Here is a 21,673-nt window from a genome sequence, read left to right on the forward strand (position 1 = left end):
TTGTTGGTGATTGTGGCGGCATGGTGTTCCATTGGACAGACAATTTTTTCAGAGTTCGAATAGCAGGTGTATGTGTGTATAAGCGCGTGCATAGAAATATCATTTTTTTTAATTGTAAATGATATTTTTTGCCATAAAATAGAAAAGAGAAAAAATTTCGGAATACAATAAAAGGAAAGCAAATAAGAATCAATTTGCAAATAAGATTTATAAGATTTTCCAATTTTTAGGTTAATATTTTTCTTTGTAATACAAGTACATAGCTTACATAACAAAAACAACACAACAAACACAGGCAAACATTAAGAAATTATTGGTAAAAAACAAAAAAGTCAATATATACAAATTTACATAACCTAACATTTCAGAAGTATGGATTAGCGCGTTTTTCGCAAGGCTTTTGCTTTTTAACAATTTTAGCTACCAAGTATATATACTATATTTATATTAATTCCAGTAAATATTAGAAATAAAGTGTCAAATGTTAAATTAGGAATTACCATCTGATCAAATTTGACCCGTACTGGTCTATCTCAACTGCACGTGCAAACCGAATCGTATCAAATATTTTTCCTAGATTAGTAACAACCCCTTTTTACGTTTTTGTGAAGTTTGATTTATATGTCAGTTGCTTGTTTGGCTCTTTGCTTTGGATGCGATGGGTTTTTTTGAATTGTGATTCCAACTTAATCATGGCTACGGAAACGTCGAAAATCTTGCAGAAGTGTTTTAGGGCCTACTTTATTATGAATACAAGTATTTGAGTGGCGCAAAAGCAGCAAAGCGCCTGGATTAGATGACATACCAAACAGAGCCTTAAAGGAAGCTGTGACTTTGAAACCAAACTAATTCGCAAAAATTTGCAATGTGTGTTAAAAAAAAAAAAATATTGCCCGACCCATGGAAAGTTCAGTCCACGGCTCCAGGCGCTAGACAATAAAGCATACGCCAGACAAAAAAGCATGGTGAACAGGCTGTCGGTACTAAAAGTTAGCAGCGCTTTCCGCACAATATCAAGTGACGCTGCTGAAGTAATAGCCAGAATGATGCTCATTGACAGCCAGTGTGACGAATACGACGGTATAGAGTCATTAGAGCCGCTTATAGGAGCCAAAAGATAGAGAAAAGGATAACAATATGGCAGCAGCGATGGCAAACTTCACCCATAGAACGGTGGACCCAGAGACTGATACCGGACATGCACTCATAGACTGACAGACGATATGGGGACCTGGATTTCCACCTAACTTAAATACTAAGTGGACACAGTTGTGCTTTAGAAGCTACCTTTACATATTCCAGCATGATATTAGTCCGAATTTTCCGTATTCACAGTGCTTTGAAGACTCTGAGAATGTATTCTTTTATTGACTTCGCTTTTTAAGTACAAGGGAAAGACTTAAAACTACACTCGGTGGTAGTTTTACGGTAGAAAGTTTGACAGTACTCAAAGTCTATTGCAGACTGGAAGTCTGTCAGTGAAGCCGCAGGCTCAATCATGAACATATAGAGCAGATTTAGTGGTTGTCAGTCCGTGTTATAGAGAAGACTTGAATGTCTTATCACTCCCACGAAGAAATCCTTAAACAAGTGGTTGTTCCGTGGACGGGTTTGGATTGGGGTTAGGTTTAGCGGATTGATGTTTCGCACTGCGGCTTTTGATACTTCCGCCTACTTAAAAAGTATTTCAGTGGCAAAAAGCATTCATTGAAGGTCATTGCCTCATAGTCATCGATCCACCTCTGTTAATGATGATAACATCAAAAAAGTCAAAGAAATAGTGTTTGAAAATCCTTGTATCGGCATCAGTGAAATAGCAGTGGTTCTCAACATCTCTTATGGATCGCCCCAACACATTTTGGTTAATGTTTTGGGTATGAAGCGTGTTAATGCTATACTCGCACTAAAAGGGCTGAATCTTTAGCGAAAACGATGTCGAGGTAACAAAGAGATGATTGCCAGCACAACATAGCTGTGGAGCCCACATTCATGAAGCGCTTTAATACTGCTGATGAGTCCAGGACTGCATTAAAGAGCATTCGCTGAAGGCACTGTACGCCATTCCAGCTGAGGCTTCGAACATGGGTATGGAAAATTGAATAGAGTGTTGAAATGATGCAGTTAGCTCAGGAGCTTATTTTTAAGGCTATAATGAATATTTGTATTAAAATACTCTAAAATTTTATTGCTTATGTTATTTATGCATACCCACATATATTAGTTCATCAATGAAGTATGATTTACTCGATGGCAAATGGCTCAATTGCAAGACCAAGTGCTAATTGAATGGCCAAGTTTTGGTAGCTGTTAGGTGTGCAACATATTATGCAAGTGCCAACATATACTATGCTACCTATGTAAATTGTTTACATATTTAGATTGCGCCGTTCCATTAGTAAAAATGTTGTAAAGTTTATTTAGTGCTTGCACGTTTATTGCAGTGTAAACTTTTATTTGACTCTACTAGGCGTGCTACCAAGTTTATGTCAGCAGTTGCATATAAATATATATTGTGTGTGCTAAAATGCGGGTTTTGTCAAAATTTCTTTTTAATATGTTGATGTATTATACATGCCTCCGAAAGAGGAACAAATTTTCAGCTGTATTAATTGCTTACTTTGTCTGTAGCAGCCGCTATGGTTGGGCTAATGTCAGAGAAATGTCATGGAGTAAAATGTCGGTTTGCAAGATAGATGAAAATAGCTTCAAGAGCTAAAAGAAATCCCAAATATCCAATTTGAGAAGTGTTTCGACGATTGGAAGATGTGCCGACATAAGTGCATAATATAGAATGGGGACTGATATTTAATGATTAAATATATTTTGCAAAAAGTTCTCACGCGTTGTCATCTCTTATGAGGCTCATTTCTGGCTGAACGGCCTCGTCAGTAAGCAAAATATGAATTATTGACAAGGCAACAATCCACACGTTCTCCATGAGTCCTCATTGCATTCCGAAAAAATTGCGTTTTGGTGCGGTTTATGGGCCAGCGGCGTAATTGGGCCGTACTTCTTCCATGATAAGCAAGACCGGCACATTACTGTGAATGGGAATCGCTACCGCTCAAATGATAACTTAATATTTTTGGCGCCTATTATTTGATATGGACTTGGACAATACGTGGTTCCAATAGAACGGTGCCGTAAGCCACAGTGAACGTGTTGTATTACGAAATGGCCCAGTCGATTTGCCGCCTCGGTCGTGCGATTAGCGTGCAAGTTAGCGACGATTAATGATTGGTACGACTTAGGCTTGAAAACCGTTGAAAATTGGGTGCAGCGTCTGGACTTCTGCAAACGTGCCCGTGGTGGCTATGAAAAAGAAATCGAGTTCCATACATAATGGCATCGAATGTACTTTCACAGGAATAAAGAATTTCATTGATATCCCGTTATTTTAGAAAATTATTAGAATAAAGTCTTTAGGCTGCCAGCATACACCGCTTCCATATGTTATTCCACAACATTTATTTTCGAAAGTTTCGACTAGTGTAAAAGCCACTGAACTAATGGGTTACTCTCTTCGGTTTGAGTTGAAAAGTTTTCATTTCGACTGAATATAGTAAACACATTAAAATAATTATAACGAAAGAAAAATGTTCACGCTATGGCTATTAATCTAGGGAAAATACTAGCCTACACTCAGGCGCCAACAAATAAAATTTTAGCGGAGTCACGCACCCGATGACGATGTGGAATTACTACAAAAATCGTTTATAATACTAACTATTATTTGAAATAAAAGGGAGCTATCATTAAGCTATAATTAAAATAAAATAAAATAAAAACTATTTTAAAAATAACATAATAATGGTTGCCAAAAAAGCCTTGCGGTATTTTTATTGAATTTTCAATTGTTCATAACATTTTTTTTGATGACTCATGCTCAGCTCTTGACCGATGCTACCATGCCGATCTCTTTCGAAAAATTCAGCGATTTTATCGCAATTTTCGACGACAGGCCTTCCGGAGCGTGGCGCATCTTCGACCACCTCTACACCAGAACGAAAACGTTGAAACCATCGTTGTGCGGTGGAAATGGAAACTATATCGGGTCCATAAACTACACAAATTTTATTCGCGGTTTGAGATGCATTTTTGCCTTTATCGTAGTAGTACTGTAAAATATGCCGTATTTTTTCTTTATTTTGCTCAATGTTTGCGACGCTATAACTCACGAACGACTTAAAAGAAACGACAATCAATCAAACACGTGTTAGCGCGTGAAATGAGCTTTCCAAAAAGGTATAGCATGACCCGATGCGACGAATAAAACTATAACTACGCGCTCTCAGCGCCAACTAGCGAAAATACCGCAAGACTTTTTTGACAACCTAATATTATACAACTTTTAACAAATTTGAGACAAACACTGTACTTTTTAGTTAGACAAATCGAATAATTATTGCAACGCTTAAATCTTTAATGAAGTTATTATTACAATAATACGATATGATTTATACAAATCTTGTAATTTTTTAGGGACTTTCACGCTTACCTTACACACAATCAAAAAAAATCGGATTTTTAAATAATTGAAATGAAAATGTTCGGGAAGAATGCCCCAATAAAAGAACTAAAAGTTGGATTTTGTAGTGACACTTAGCTGATAGATGTATATATATACATAACAATAAAAATATGTATGTATGCATGTATATAAGGAATTTAAGTAGTGTCAAGCTTTCTTTGTGTATTTGCGGTTAGGTCACACGCTACTAGCATTGGAGTTTAATTTTTTATGAGCTTAAAGTGAAATTTACGACTGTGTGGCATGAAATGCATTATAATAACAACAAATAAATAAATAAAACAGATTGTAAACATAAATATATTATATATAAATATACTGCTTCTTGGGCGTTAAAGAAAATCGTGATAATACGCAAATTGCACTGAAACCGTGATAAGTTCGATTCGAAACAAATCCTCGATAGAAAAGTTGAACTTTGAGGAGTGTGTGGCACATGCAACGTGACGATAATGACGCCAAATCATGAACAAATATACAAACAACAAAAACAAATTTATATACACAAAAGAAGTACATAATTATATAACGGACACGAATGGCGAATGGTGACAAATCGTGACAGGAAATGTGGGCGAACAAAAAAAAAAAAAATGTGATAACATGTAGCTTAATGGATTTAGATTTCTAATACATAGAAACATACATATGGCATGAACGTGTGAGTAAATAGCAAATGTGTGAGTATGTCCAGTAGCATTACAGCGCAAATTGAGGTCATATCGCTTTCGATTACTGCCAACAATAATGTCATACAAATGATTACATAGAAGTATTTTCATGTCCGTTTTGAGGAAGCTCACCAAAGTTAGTGGAGTTAAGGATTCAGGCGTTTTTGTTACATCACATGCATTTCGGTATTTAATTACATTTTACAGGGAATAATTATTTTAGCTTGTCACTTACCTGAGTTTAGAGAGCAAACTTTGAAAGATTGTGCAATTCTTGGCGTCTTTGATTGTCACTATAAATTGATTCGCCTGCACCACATTGTACTCATACATGCCGGGACGCATCTGAAAGCGACAAAATTCGCCGGCAAAGCCACGCCCTATGGTGCCGCCACCAATGCCGCCCAAGGGCACACCATAAATTTGTTTACCGTTCTCCGAGTAATAGTAGTCCATGTAGCAGCGGCGATTTTCGCGGGAGACCCTCCAATAGTAGGTGGAGTACCTGTGAGGAATGGTGGAAAGAGAGTAAGTGGATGAAAGCAAATTTGAATATTTTTGTTTTATATCAAATAATTCATATGGCAAATAGAATATTTTTAAAATAGTTTTGCCAGATTATTTATCAGCTCGTTTCCTGGACCTACAGTTCGATGATCTCGATGAAAACTGATCAAATCTTTACCATTCCAACGAGCATAAGGTACCCGTTAAAACAACAACAACAACTAGGAAAATGAGAAAACATTCCGCCAATACGTTGACGAACTGGCCCCACCATAAGCCGACTAAATTTCGGAAGTGACCAATTTCCGATGGGCACCGAATGCCATTCACAGTGCAGCTTTAATACATTAAACACCACCTATTGAAGAACAGAAGCACGAGTTTCAGTCATCTAGCAGGTTCAATTCCGACTTATCCAAAATAGATTCTGACATACAAAACTTATGTCACTAATCAGCTCTTTGCATTCTTAATGAAACCAACTCACTTAACTCAACTTTCGCCCTATGGTTCGAACTCGTCGAAATAGCAGCTCGTTTTTTGGGCCTACCGGTAAGTGATTTCAATGACAGTGATTTCTCCATGAAGGGGTTTATATAAACATTACAATAACGAAGCGAGGTCAGGCTCCTTTCCTCGGGTTACCGTCAAGTGATTTTAATGACGCTTAACTGATGTTTGGATAAACGTTACTTCAACGAATCGAGGTCGGGCTATGATGACCGTTCGCAAGACAGTCGGGTTTAAGTAAACGGAAGGGACCAGGATATTTACTGCCGCTACCAGAGCACCCACAACGGAGGTGATTGTTGTGTACGAGATAAAGGTTTTCTTGAGTATAATCGCAAGAAAAGGGTTCCGTGAGAATAATGTAGTCGATAGACGATGTTTGACGTAACAGTCTCTTGGAAGCATCAATTGGTCTTGGTGATATTTCGAAAAGAGTGGCATGCTCTTTCAGAACGTTCGAGATTTCCTGCCGCATTGTGATTGCTAGAATTTTGATTACAATTCTCTGGGTGCTGTTATATCTTAAATGAAGTCTGTAAAAGTGCATATATTTAAAATTTTCCCCTTAAATTAAAGCCAAATTAATTACTAGATTAATAATGGCAATTAAAGCAAACTGTGTGGACGAAAAGAACACAGCATGAAAAAATCAATTGTAATATGAGCCCAAAATTTAGCCATACCTACATAGAAGACTGAAATAAACACCATGTCAACAGCCATTATACGCAACGGTATATACATATTTATACAAAGGTCTGTTGGAGACGCGCACAAACGGTTTTTATACGCTCACTTGCACACGTGCGGGAAGGATAATGAGGTAGCTGGTGGAAATGTAGTGAAAGCGCGTACCAGCGTGTGGTCACAAAGTGAGTTGCCATTGTGAGATGATGTCATAAATGCAGTTAAAAATAAATTATGAGCAATGCAGAGCCAAACAAACATAAAGTTGAGTAAAGGATTTTGGACGCAGAGTGGGAAAGATTAAAATGTTGCAACTTGTGCGAGACAAAATGTAAGGGAAGTCACAGTGAAAGTGATTTCATAATTTAAATTTTTTGATTTCTGAGTAGTCAATCATATGCACATACATATGAAAATACACTTTCAATTATATACACACACAAGCACAGGAAATGCATTTCAAGGTCAGCGTATGAAAACTTTGCTACTACCCGGCGTCTCTCGGCGGCACTGCCAAGTGCAATGCCGTGCCTGGGGATGGCAAACATTTTTGTAATCGATTAAATAATCAAATGATTAATTCCAAGATATAAAAAAAATTTAACTATTTGCAATTAATGTAAAAAAATCGATTAATCGATTAATTACAATGTTTTCAAATAATAGTAAATTGCATAAAGGCCATCACCTAGTTTCAGCGCCGAATCTTGTATTATAGTGCTCTATCACAGAGTCCCATTCATATTCTAAAAGAGAAAATTGCCTATATTTAAAAATAAGTATCACAATGACAGTAAATTTTTCAAAATATGTACAGCAATCTTAAAGCAATAGAATTGCCTCTTGCTTGAACGAGAGAGGATGTTTTGCAATTTTGCGTAAAAATAAAACCAATAAAATATAGGAGACCATATTCTTATTTCAGACATTCAAATTATGTTGGTATATACACAAAAACAAAATCGGAAATAAAATTAAAACATCGTATCAAAAATTCATTTGTCTTAGCATAAATGAAAGTACATATATTCATTGAAATCAAGAAAATGTATTCTCTGTTCAACCAAGTTTGAAGAAAAAGCAATTTCGATAAACGTTTTGTTGTCAAACGATTGCGTTTTTTGGTCGCAGTTGCACCCGCTTTTGAGACAAGCCGCTCAGCTGGTACTGAGGTACCCAGTAGATGACAATACTTTTTTGAAAGTCCGTACAGTTTTGGGTAAACGGTTTTCATTTCTTCCCAAGCATCAATAGTGTTTCGTCTTAGTTCTAATACCTGACATTTCAAATAAAAGCTCAATTCATCTTCTGGAGATGTAAAATCGTTGTCCTTCCTCCTTCCTTTGTGTGCTAGAGTTTTGTGAGGAGCCCAGCGATCAAACTCATTCGGATTAAATTTCAAAATGCTGTTTGCGATAATCGATTCATTTAATCAAATGATTAATCGTTGCCATCCCTAGCCGTGCCACGACCCCTCAGCGGTCACTGAAATCGTTGAAGAGACTTACACTATGCAGATTTCTTACTCACTTCATGCACACTTGTGACATTACATATTAACGAATATGTATGACATAATTTAAATAAAACATTGCATAGACGTAGAGGCCATAGCAATGCACAAGTTCATGTGCGGGAGGAAAACAAACGCACAGATGCTTTTATACATATGTATATAGGTACGCGTAGTGTATTTTTGTTATTGCTACAAATATTCACATTGTTGACACACTTACATAGATGTGTGAGAAAACATTTAGCAACTACGGTCATAGCGGTACTTAACTGAAGTGATGAAGTCATTCACAACTTACTCGCATTTCGGAATGTTGTCATGGCGTATAAGTAACCTTTGGGTGTTGCATGCAAAATTTGTCTACGTACATACATATGTAATTAAATTAGTAACGTAAAGTGTCAACAACATTAAATAGAAATATTGAAGCTTTGGAACAGGTGTGGCTTTCTTCAACCAAGGTATGAAGAAGAATCTGCTTTAATCAGTGATAAATAAAGGTACTTCTAAGAGGAAATTTTTTAATGTTTTTTTTTTTTCAAAAATGTGAAAAAATTATTGTTTAGGTTTTTGATATTTAAAACAGGGGTCAATAATACTCTTCCTCATATATAGTATGTATACTTAATATACGAATTTTAAACTTCAGGTCGACTTTATACTGTATACATATATCGGTCAATATGTAAGATAAATTAGCAAAAATAAATAAATTCGATATATTTTAGTTTAATGCAGAAAATAGTGCCATTGTATTTATTTATTTTGAAAATTCTTTATTTATTCTTCCAAATCAATTTCATCTTTTTCAAAGTAATCCCCTCCCCATGCAATTTACTTATGCCAACGGATTTTCCAATCTTCGAAACACTGGTTTTAGTCGCTTTCCGGGATGGCCTTCAGTTCCGTCTTCGCTGCGACTTAAATCTCCTCTATCGTACAAAAACGGTGTCCACGGAGCGGTCTTTTGAGCTTGGTGAACAGGCAGAAGTCGCACGGCGCCAGATCAGGTGAATATGGTGGTTGCGGAACGATATGGGTTGAGTTTTTGGCGAAATAATCAYGAATTACKAGGGCAGTATGGGATGGTGCATTATCGTGGTGTAAAAACCAAGAATTGTCCTTTCACAATTCCGGCTTTTTAGGAGGATAGCGGTACGCAAACGACGCATAACGTTCAAATAATATTCCTTGTTGACTGTTTGACCGGTTGGAAGCAATTCATAATGCGCAACACCACTATAATCGAAAAAACAGTCAACATGACCTTGATTTTTGAGCGATTTTGGCGCGATTTTTTTGGTCTCGGCTCTCTTTTGGCACGGTATTCGCTCGATTGATCGGTTGTTCCAAGTCTCATCGCCAGTTATAATGCGTTTCATGACACCCCGGTAGTCGTAAAGCATAGTTTCAACGCGGCGCCTTTTTTCCAAAAAATTCAATGTTTTCAGTACCAGTCGACGCGCTTGAGGCCCAAAACATCCTTCAAAATGGTATTGGCTGAGCCTTTCGATATGCCAACTTCATCAGCAATGTCTCTAATTGTTAATCGACGGTTTTTCAACACCCAATCTTTGATTTGTTGAACGTGAGCTTCGTCGGTTGAGGTTGATGGTCGCCCTGGACGCTCTTCGTCTTCGACACGTTCACGGCCGGCTTGGAACTCACTATACCACTTGTAAACACTTTTTTTGTCATAGTCTCATCACCAAAGGCTTTCTGCACCATCCTCAACGTATCCGCAGCAGAAAATTGATTCCGTAAACAAAATTTAATGCAAATTCTTTGCTTAACAAATTTCGACATCGCAAACAACGAAAAACTCACTTTTAGCGGCTCACAAAACACGTATCTCAAACACTAATGAATATTTTGACATGAAATTTGACATAAATGTGACTGACAGTCCTAACAACCTAAAAAAAAAAAAATAATTCTCCAAATCCTTTGAAGCGCGCAGTTTAAATTCAAATGTCACCTTATTTTTTGGGCACACATCCCCACAGGAAAAAGTCTAACAGGTAATATCAAATGAAATTGATGGCCAATTGACCGGCCCAAAAAGTGAAATTATCTATTCCATCGGCCCACAAACCATAACAAACCGTTTTTTTTTCTAAATGAAATGGCAGCACTTGAATCTCTTCAGGTTCTTCTCAGGTCTCAAATGCGGCAAATGTGCATAGAAAGGCACCAAATCGTTTCATATGTCCGTTCGAGTTGCTGCCAACGATCCTAAATCGACTCTGCACGGTCTTTGTGTACATTTTCAGCAATGACTACTATATTTTCTTCACTGCATGCCGGAGGTGGTCTATTCGGTCGATTATTATCCAATGCTGGTTGAATGCTGGATCCCAAGATGGGCGAATAGTACACTAAGTAAGATTGACATTGTTCTTACAGAACGTGAATTTTCGTAATAAAGTTGAACGATTTATAAACGTTGTCCAGACGTAAGATTTTCAACGCTGAAATGCCAAACAATACTGAAAAAAAAAGATAACTTGACCCGACCTATATGAAAAAGCCTATTGAAAAAATTAACTCTACTTGGATCAACCGTTATCTCTATCTACTCCATTACTGTATATAAATTTGTGAGGCCTTTCACCCAAACGGGCAATTGAAAACATGTTAAGTCAGCAAATTGGCAATTAATAAAAGTATGCAAAAGGGAAAATTCATAATCAATTAATCACGTAAATACACTTAGCAAACGGCAATTAACGATTAAAATACAAAAATAAGCCACAAAATGAGCGGGGACGTTAACATCGGCTACCGGGACCGAAACTATAATACCCCTGCAAATACCAAAGGATTCCTTACAAGAACATGATTTCGACGATCAGTCTGAATAGCTGCTATATGCTATAGTGGTGCGATCTGGCGATTTCTTCGGAGAACCCGTTACAACTTTAAACAATAATTCGTGCCAAATTTCGCGAGAATGTATCGTCAAATGAAAAAATTCCCATAGAAGCACTTTATGCCGATAGTTCAGTTTCTATGGCAGCTATACGCTATAGCGATCCGATATCGCCGGTTCCGTAATTAAGTAACTAAGAAAAGTATGTGTTAAAATTTTTAGATCGATAGCTCAAAAACTGAGGGACTACTAGTTCGTATACAGAGAGTATAGACGGACAGGCGAACAAGGCTAAATCGACTCAACTCGTCAGGCTGAACAATTATATATATATTTTATAGGGTCTCCGATGCTTCTTTACACGTGTAGCGAAATTTGTGCCAACATTAAACTACCTTGTTCAGGGTATAAAAATGTACAACATTTAAAAATAAATATTCTCTTATCAGCAAAGCAATCTCAAATCATTACAAAGTTCGTGAACAGCTTAGAGACAGTCTTCGACGACTACGGCGACAACACAGAGCTATATTTATACGGAATAAATTAGCTCAACCACCCAAACGTAAATGCATCTCTGCCCATAAATATGGAAAAATATGCAAAGCGGAAAAAAGAAAAACAAATTGCCAACAAATCTGCAAATGTCAGCAAAATTTTTTCAAGCCGGTCGAGTCATCATCGTTGACGTTGTTGAGTGATTGCAATTGAGAAAAGGGCGCTGCGACGGGTGAAGCCACATTAAAAAGAACTAGTCACAAGTGTTTTTCTCTTAATTTAATGCGAGCGATAGACAAAAGCGGTGTAACGCGGGCAGAGCGAAGATACTCGGTGAAGAGCGTAACGTTGCCATAACGCATATGCAGTGCCGGGTTTAAGTGCCGTTATGATGACAGTAAAATATTAACACAGCGGGTTGTGTCTACTAGCCACCCACGTCTGCAGATCAATATAAGGGAATCGTGGCACGGAAGGCAAGGCGGTTTATGAAAAATATATAAAAGGCGCACGTTCAACATGACATAGGAATAAATTAAATGAACTCAAATGAATTTGGTTTGCCCTGCTTACCTTTTGCGCCTAAAAGCAGTCAAGCATTACTTTGCATGACCACTATGGGCTTGAGTGCGTTTTAGCGCCTAATTGTATGCATATATACATTAATTAAGTCACTTTTTGAACACGCTTGAGCCATTTATTGCAAAGCATGAATTATGTTTGCCTTTTCTGTGACGCTTTGTAATAAGTGATGGGCTCAACACTTTGGAACGTTTTGCTTGACTAATTAGAAGCAGACCAAACTGCCACCATAGGGGTCAATGCTTGCGAATCCGAGCTCTGAAAAGCTAATCTTAGATAATTAAAAAAAATAAAAATAAACAGAAGTAAGATTAAATAAAACAAAAAACATGATATGCAAAGAAAAAAAAATTAATTAATATTTAGAATCAATTGTCATTATTTATCCTTTACACTCGACACAAAATGACCATAGGCTAAGGGTTCAAGGGTGTAATTCTGCATCCTCTCAAAGTCCACCAAAGACGATGACTAGAGACAACAGGAGCGCGAGTGAAGTAGAGAGGCGAGAAAAAAACAGTCGTGGGAATCCGTTTCGTCCCTTCGGGCCGGTGAACACTGAAACGGATCGGCCTACAGCAACGTTAGAGGACAACGGCAATGATGGTGTTGGAGCATTTGTACTTTTGAAGAGGAGACTGGGTGAGAAAGAACTTTCAGACTAATTACTTTCTAATCTCATGCGTTGCCTTGTAGGAGACAAACCCGACCTTGTGCTAATACAGTGTGTTAAGGACAAGAAGTAATAAGATGTTGAGAAATAATAATACAGATGGAAACGTGAGAACTCAGGTTAGTATCGGCTTATATATCGCATGATGACAAGGTGAATCCGCTAAGGAGGATTTCGACAGAGGCGCGGTATAAGTGGGTCTCCGTAGACGTGAGTAACTTTTGGATTTTTTGTTTCTGCAGCGAAGATCTATTCACTCGTAATAAGGTGAACTCCCCTTGATCATGTTGTAGTTGTTGTAACGGATACAGAACCCTCATTAGGATGGTTGAGATTAGAAAGGTGCTGTTTTGATCATAGGGAGAGAGGTGTCAGAAGTCTAGGGTTAGCAGGGCATGCAAAGAGGTAGTTAGTGTCATGTGGTGACTCGTTGCATCCCGGACATATGTTTGATAAGTCCGCGTCGAATTCCACAACAGCCAGTTTTACGTTACCGGAATTGACTTGGGTTTTCAGCCAAGGGCTGTCCACCCTTACCCCAATATCATAAAACGAGTCGGTACTCGGATGGCCTCTTGCATACTAACACTGGCCGTCTGTCGACAAGGACACTTTTTAGCTGTCCAAGTGAGTTCATGTGTGACCTCACGAATATCAGCAAGATGACATAACCAAACCTAAACTCTTATGTAACATGCCATTGCTTTTATTAGTCCACATGTTGGTTATAAAACTACCTGTGACCATAAAACACATGTTCAATATAGACAGATTTCGATTAAACTCGGAAAACACCATAAATATAAAAACACACGTGCATATATAGAAATATAATCTGATTGCCAATCATTAGCAAACTCGATGCATACACAAACATAACAGTAAATATAGCGAAAATTTAATTGGTGATAATTACACCAAATGTTATTGCGGCAATTAACGGGTCATTGAAATCAGCCAGCTCTGTGACTGCATAATTAAATTATCAATCAAAAAAATTAAATGAAATTATTGCAGAACATTTGCAGTGAAAGTCAACCATTCGGGAGTAATTGAATTAAATTATAAATTCAAATGAACAAATTGATTTTATCTAGTGGGATTATATGGATTTAATACACTAAATAGTGGGTGAATATTCAAGCACTGCTGTAACTTGGGGGCAGTAAGAACCAGTATAGTGTATCTGTATGTAGAATTGTTTAAATAAAATAGGGAATAAAATCAAATCCGAACTGGGATTTAAAAAAAAAAAAATTAGTTAGAGGAGGTTACTAAGAAGAAGAATATCAGGAAACGGTAACTATATCATTACCAGAAAATTCACAATAAATTTGGAACTCCTAGAAGCGAAATTTGAACCGAAAAATGTTTTTGATATGAAAAATTAGTTTGATCCGGACGAAAAACTATGTTTCCAGGAAACTTATTGAAATCTTCTTTTAAAGTAACATTTTTAAGAAATAATACGTTTATTAATGGTTAATTAGGTCCCGAGATAGCGGTAAATGAGGTATGTTGTTAGCTTGTATTACTTACATAACTTACGGTAATTTAACAATAATTTAGCTCAGTAATCAACAAAATCCAGAAAGAATTCTCTTGGACAATAAACGAAAAAATGCTGGGATAGAATCAAGAAACCGGCGGTTAGTATAACCAATTAGATGTTCGTTCTTGTGACAAGCGTATCTACGTAAGCGGAACAGCTCCAGATTTTTGTTAGGCTTAGGATTATTCACTCAAAATACTCATTAATTCTTGATACTCCGTTCTGAAAAGAAAGTATTTATTATTTTACTTAAGTTCTAGTACAAGCTGATGATGTTCGAATGTGGCGCCATTTTTCGCAGAAAATGTTATTGCAGTCAAGTTTTGGTTGAAAGATGAAGCGATGCTTTATAAGATTGATAGTGGAAAAGAGATACTCGTACAAGTATTTGGAACGAAAATTTTATTTTTTATGATGAATGCGGGAGAACTGATGTCTATGCATAATAGTTGCATCACAATTTTTTTCCCAAACTCAACAGTAATCCAAAATAAAACAGATAATAACACGTGATCGATAGTTAACGAAAAAGCATATCGATTTTTGGTAATTAATTAGCATAATAATTAAAAATTTGCGCTACTTTAGGCCAACGGAGAAACTAAAATATTGATATCAGGGCTACATTATCAAATTGATCGATTTTTTCTTTTTCCATACTATATAAATTTGAAATAAGAAACAAATTATCGAGAAATTAAAAGATTATTGAAATATTTTTTAAACGAAATTATCCATTTTCTGTATTTTTAATTAAATAATGCTTGTAAGAAGATGAACAACGTAAAATTCACTTATTAAATTAAATTACTATTGTAATTATTATTGCAATATTTTATTCTCTAAATAAAATGAGAGAAAATGTATCGATATATTTTTAGGAAAAATTTTCGTTTTTTAATCTATTTTAATAGCGTATATTTAAAGAATAAACTGAAACTTCAATACTATTGTAGTTATCGTATTGAATATTTCAGTCTTTTAGTCTAAGTAGAAGATGAACAATTGAAACCAAAATGGAGTTTTCGAAAACAAAAAAAAAAAAAAATATTTTTTACCAGACCGAAATCTTACCAGACCGAAAAATGTTACAAGCCATTGAGATAAATGGCAAAACATGGAACGTTTCCATTTTGAGAAAGATAAATATTAATTTTCAGGAACTTAAATATGATAATAATGCTGAAATTCGAAGGCAAATATTCGTATTTGGTGGCTAGCTTCGAAAAACCGAGAAGCTACTTTTTACAATGGACTAAATCTCTCGAAAACAATTGTTAGTTCCAATACTCAGAAAACAATAGGAAGTAATTCGTATGGTTATCTAATTTTAAGTTCCAAATAACACATTCTGCCATCATTTTCAAGCAGGCAGCTAGCCTTCACTCTCTGTGAAAACAAGCACTTAAGTTCTCCCAGTGATCAACCATACATACTTACTTTATTGTATGTATATAAATACATGAACCATAACAATAAAATGTCATTTATAATATAAAAATGCCAGATATAATGAGTTAGACGCGTGCGGACAAAAATAGAAAAAGTGTTTATCAGCAAATGGCATTAAGACAGATAATTATACGGCCATAAAAGTAATGTTAATCTATGAGACATGTAATCTATATAATCTAACTGTGACATGATGCAGAAAATTATATTGATAATGAAACAGTTGAATAAAAATATATTTTTTATAATGTAATTTAAGGATGAATTTGATGTGTGAGTACTTCTGCTAATCGCAACTGTCGAATAAATTGATGATAATTGCTTGTTTGAGCGAAAAAACTCATAAAAGCTTTAAACATTTTTCATTTATTATTCACTTTTTTGCTGGTAACGAAATGTAATTAATATTTAAAAGTGTAAAAGTTCCAATATTGAAACATAACATCTAATCAAATTTGACTCGGACCGGTTCATATAAATTTCGGGACAAACCCAGCCGATTCTTAGTTTGGTACAAACTTTTTTATGTTCGTGCGAAGTTTAATCTCCATTAATCCGTAAGTACTGCGTACTTGGCACCTAACGGGTTTTTCAATAAGAGGGCTACAAAAGACGCTGAACCCAATTTTCGACGGTGTTCAAGCATAAATTGGCCGATACTGCTGCTATTTCGCGTTCGATATTCGTACGAAGTTCATCAATCGCCGATGGAGACTTGACGTAACCCTACAGGAAATAGTCTAACGGCGTCAAATCGCACGAACGCGGCGACCAATTGACTGGGTCGTTTCGTGAGATAACACGTTCGCCAAAGTTAGTTTTTAATAAATCGATTATGACATTCGCTGTGTGGCTTATGGCGCCGTCCTGTTGGAAGCATATATTGTTCAAGTACATATCATTCAAATCGGACCAAATATATTCGGTTTTCATTGAGCGGTAGCGATTTTCATTCACAGCCAACGCGTGCAACGGTGACTCGTGGTCTACATGTGGATTGCTGCCTAACCAATAACGCGTATTTTGCTTATTGACGAATCACTTCAACCAGGAATGGGCCTCATCGCTGAAGTTGATTTTTTGATAAAAATCAGGATAATTAGCAAGTTATTGGCTTGATTGGCTTCAGTTCTAGCGTCAATTTGATTTCGTAAGGATGTAGGCCAAGATCTTTTCGCAAAATTCGCCAGAACGACGTCACAGAGCTGCCCAATGCTTGAGAACGACGTGTGAAAGACTGATTTGAGTCTTCCTCAATTGAGTCGCTAGCGGGATCATTATTCTCGATACTACGGGCACTTCTTCGTATCACTGGCACAGGAACATTTTGTACTGTACCTGTGGATTTAAATTTACGAAGTAAGCGTTTATCTCGCAATTTTTAATTGGAAAAAAATTACAATCAGATTGCTTGAAAATTGCAACAGGGATATTGTAGAGGATCTCTATATCTTTTATGGATCAACCCAAAACAATAACTAATTTTGGGTACGAAGGGTGTTAATGCTTTTGCTTGTACTACACTGAGAACCCTGTTTTCATTAAACATATAACATATTACTGCTGAGGAGACGTGGGTTTATGCATATGAGGTCGAAACTCCACGATCAAACTTCAACAATCTAGCGAATGGCGCTCCATATATAAACCGTTACCACAAAAAAAAAAAAAAAAAAATCGCTGAAGGCCATCAGCATTGGCATGATTGTTTTGCCAGAGGAGCATATTTTGAACTCGATAATAAAGAATTGTATTGAAATTCATGTAAAATATTTTTTTTGCCAGTCTGGGATAATTTTGAACCTATTTTTTGTTAAAAAATCTAGTTGATAATAATTATTGATCAATCAGGGTACAAAAATTGGATTTCTGTTTTATTTATTTTTTATCAGATTTACATTTGGTAATACAAAATATATAAAGTAATAATTTTAACAATTCTTTTCACTTTTTAAACCGTTCCTCTTAATAGGAACATCGTTGTATATGCGTGCGGGCATGCATGTACTTCGCAAATAAAATGCGTAATTTGATGCAATTTTATAAATAACCCACCGAGTCCATTATGCCGCCAGCCGTTGACAAAGTACATTAAGGTGTGTATCGCCATTCGCCATTGGCAGCGCCGCAACACCATTTTGGGCAGTGATTTTATATGAACACACAGCACATATTAGAGAAATTCATGCGGTTACGACACTAACACACATACATACATATCTATCCAATTCGTATGAATAAATGCCAGCCAATGTTAAAAATAAATATTGTTCTTAACTAAAATGCATTCTACAAGTTACAGTGAACTTTTTGAGCAGGGCAAGCGAAGCTAACACTACAGGGTGTGTCGGTAAATAGTTTCTGATTGGAAATGAATTTGCTTAGCAATAAATGTACTAAGCAATCAAACAATGCATTTATTTATAGGTTTCATTAACAAGTTTGATAGTGAAGTTCACGGAATTGTTTACTTATATGGAATTCTTATTGCTCAGGATTTGTATGATATAATTTATGATCTACTACTTTCATTACAATACGGTGTGATAGAGATTAGAATTCAAGTGAAACATAAAGGTGTTCATTTTTATACTTTTGCAACATGTTCCTACGGGGTATATTAGTTATGGGGTAAAATTTTTGAAAAAAATGTGCGTGATCCCGCCATCTAATTATTTCAATATAAGATCTTCTAAGCCACTACAAAAGTTAAATTCTCCTACAGGTTGAAGATAGGTTAAATTGGATTGAGTAGCGGTTTTGTTAAAAACTACCGAAAAAAAGCCGAAAAAATCAATAAATAAATGCGTCAGAGACCTTAAATTTTACATCTTTGATAGTACAATGAGGTTATAGGATATATTGGAGCCGATGTCAAAATTGTTTGATGGACGTGGTAACTCACACATTTAGGTAAAATCACATATCTCGGAACCTACTCGATCGATTTCAACCAACTTTGCCATATACATAATATGTTTCTGACATTCCTTTTTTTGGTCATAGTAAGTCTTTGGGTAAGTTAAATCGAATTTAGAATATGAAAACTTTCAAACTTCCAGTTGACTAAAAAAATCGGGTAGAGAGTTGCCCTAGCCATGTATAAGTATTTCGGCGGCTTTAATCCTTGTAAGTTGCAGGACTATAAAATGTTCGGTTACGCCCTTAGTTAGCCCTGCCTTTTCTATGATAACTCACTACTCAGAAATAATTGTAAACACTTTATGATTCTGGGGAATGTTTACAATGTAAATATACATTTTGCAATACCTGGAAGACTAATTCCTGGAAGCGAATTTGAAGTTAATCGCTTGAAACTTCAACGGCTAGAATGGATTACTTTTTACATTAGAAATATGAGACTTTGAGGTGCCAAAAGCGTCGAATTGCTTTCGGATTGACTGTAATCTCCAGATCTGGTCCCACCTACTTTTTTCTCTTCTCAGATCTTAAAAAATACTTGCTCGAAAGAAATTTTGGTAGAATAAAGAGCTGATTGCCAAAACTGAGGCTTATTTTGAAGCAAAGGAAAAATCTTACTACAAAAGTAGGAAGGTCGTTATAATCTTTTGAAGGGAACTATGTTGAAATGAAAAAAATGTGTTTTACTATGGTAAGCCGGCGACTTTCAATTGACCTGTTACATATGTACATATATTTTCAAATACATAAATTAGTAATGAACATAAAGCAAATAAAATATTTGCTTACCACTTACAAACTCACAAAGAGAAATACATATTTAAGCAATTTCGCTTTAAAGCAAAACGAACTGGCAAAATTTGTTTAGGTTTATGTTTGCTAAGCATCAGATAACTATATAAATATATACTTTATGCCTCCCGAGCTTATGCCACTGCTGGCTGCTAAGACAGCCTGGCGTGATTGTCGATGTCTGCCAGCGATCGCCCAACTCGACACTCAGTTTATGACTTCTACTTTGTTTACTTTTATGTAATTCACGCGAATTTCGATAAAAGAAAATAAAAGCAATAAAAATTACTATGAAAGCACGTAAAAATACATACCTATATGCATGAGCACAACGTGAGCGTGAGCTAAAGAGAGTGATAGGTCATATAATTTTATGTTAATGCAGTCACTGAGGCGGAATATATTTGCTATGGGTGTGCGGGGTCTAGTCGACAGTACCACTGGCGTCAAGTATGGAAATTAAGCGAATATTTTAATAAAAAATCAGTGTGACGTTTGAAAGTGACTTGACGTGATTCCCTTAGTGAAGTTTACATAAAGGAATAATTTACAGAAATAGAGGTTAAACCATAAGGTATGTGCAAAAATTGAGTTATTTTTAAGATTGTTGTCCTTGGAAAGGAAGAATGAAATGGTTTAATTAAAGTTTTACAATAGTCTAGAGAGATTTTGTTGCAATATATCTGTCGATTCTGGATATATTTCACCCTTTATGACTCTATCAAAGATTTTGTCGATTTGCTCTCGTTTATTTTTAAATCCCTGTTTTTATTTTAATTAGAAAAATCAGAAAGCATGAAAAAATAAAGTTTATTTTTAGAAAAATAAAGATATATTGAAGTAAACCGAGAGACAAATGTCTAAAATATCTCTTATATTTCTCATTTTTGCTCTTAAAGTCTGAAACAATGTCAGTGTATTTAACAGAATTTCTTCATAATTTGATGATTTATGGTTACCTCAAAAATTTTCCACGCTCAACACTAAACCTTTTCGAAGTAAAGTTTTCAGAACAGTCACAACTTTATTTAAATATGTATCTTTCATAAATTGCTGTAACTTGACCTTGAAAACATTGCGAATTTTTTGCATATTTTAGGGGAAGAGGTCCTTTAAAAAGTATTCGGAAAATAGCCTAAGAATGACGATGTTTGTAGACCGGAAAAATAAATTTTATTTCTAATAAGCCGATAATTGATCAAAATAAAAGGTATGCAATAATCAGAAAAATGTCTTCTTGAATAAATTCGTAATCTTGGCACTCGACACCATCAAAATTTGCTAAGATATCCAGAGCAACAAAGCAGGAATTTTTTTCTAAAGCTGTGCTATCGACTTATTGCTTCTCTGAATATTTGAGCCCAATATTTATACTCTTGCAACATTTTGCTACAAAAGATTTGTTCACCTAATGGTTGTGTTTATCACCTAAAACTAGAGGACGTAGATATATATAATATATATATGTAAATGATCAGGATGAAGTTGAAATCCGGGTAACAGCTTATCTGTCCGTAGGTCCGTCCATGCAGAACTTAACTTGAGTAGAAATGAAGAAATATTGATGTAACTTGGTACATATGTATGTACCTTGGCAAAAAAAAAAAATTACGAGTTCGTAGATGGACCACTAATTTGTGCCTTCCGTAGTAAGAGGCACCTGTGATCTGAAAACTTTGAAAAAGTAGGCGTGGTCCCGCCCTCTTATAGGTTTAATGTACATACCACTAAAGCTACAATAGCCAAATTAGCTTAGAATAATTCTTACAAGAACTATTACCTATAATGTGAAAATGCATGAAATCGGATGATATCTCCAATATACAAATCAAAATAATACGAAATAAAAATATGCAGGAATAATCTCATGAGAGTATTCCAGCTTATGACGAAAAGGTGTTCAAATCA

General features: G+C 35.8%; 1 protein-coding gene across 2 annotated transcripts in view; it reads right to left on the bottom strand.

Annotated features, from left to right (window-relative positions):
• Positions 1–21,673, bottom strand: part of LOC108967907 (non-lysosomal glucosylceramidase) — a 36,844-nt gene that overhangs the window by 5,591 nt on the left and 9,580 nt on the right. For both annotated transcript variants that reach the window (XM_018931583.1, XM_018931582.1), the window contains exon 2: positions 5,438–5,707. In XM_018931583.1, the coding sequence (XP_018787128.1) occupies positions 5,438–5,707 (270 nt within the window). The remainder of the gene's footprint in view (positions 1–5,437; positions 5,708–21,673) is intronic.

The sequence above is a fragment of the Bactrocera latifrons genome, unplaced genomic scaffold, assembly GCF_001853355.1.
Source record: "Bactrocera latifrons isolate USDA-ARS-PBARC rearing strain unplaced genomic scaffold, ASM185335v1 scaffold_2, whole genome shotgun sequence".
NCBI classification, from domain to species: domain Eukaryota; kingdom Metazoa; phylum Arthropoda; class Insecta; order Diptera; family Tephritidae; genus Bactrocera; species Bactrocera latifrons.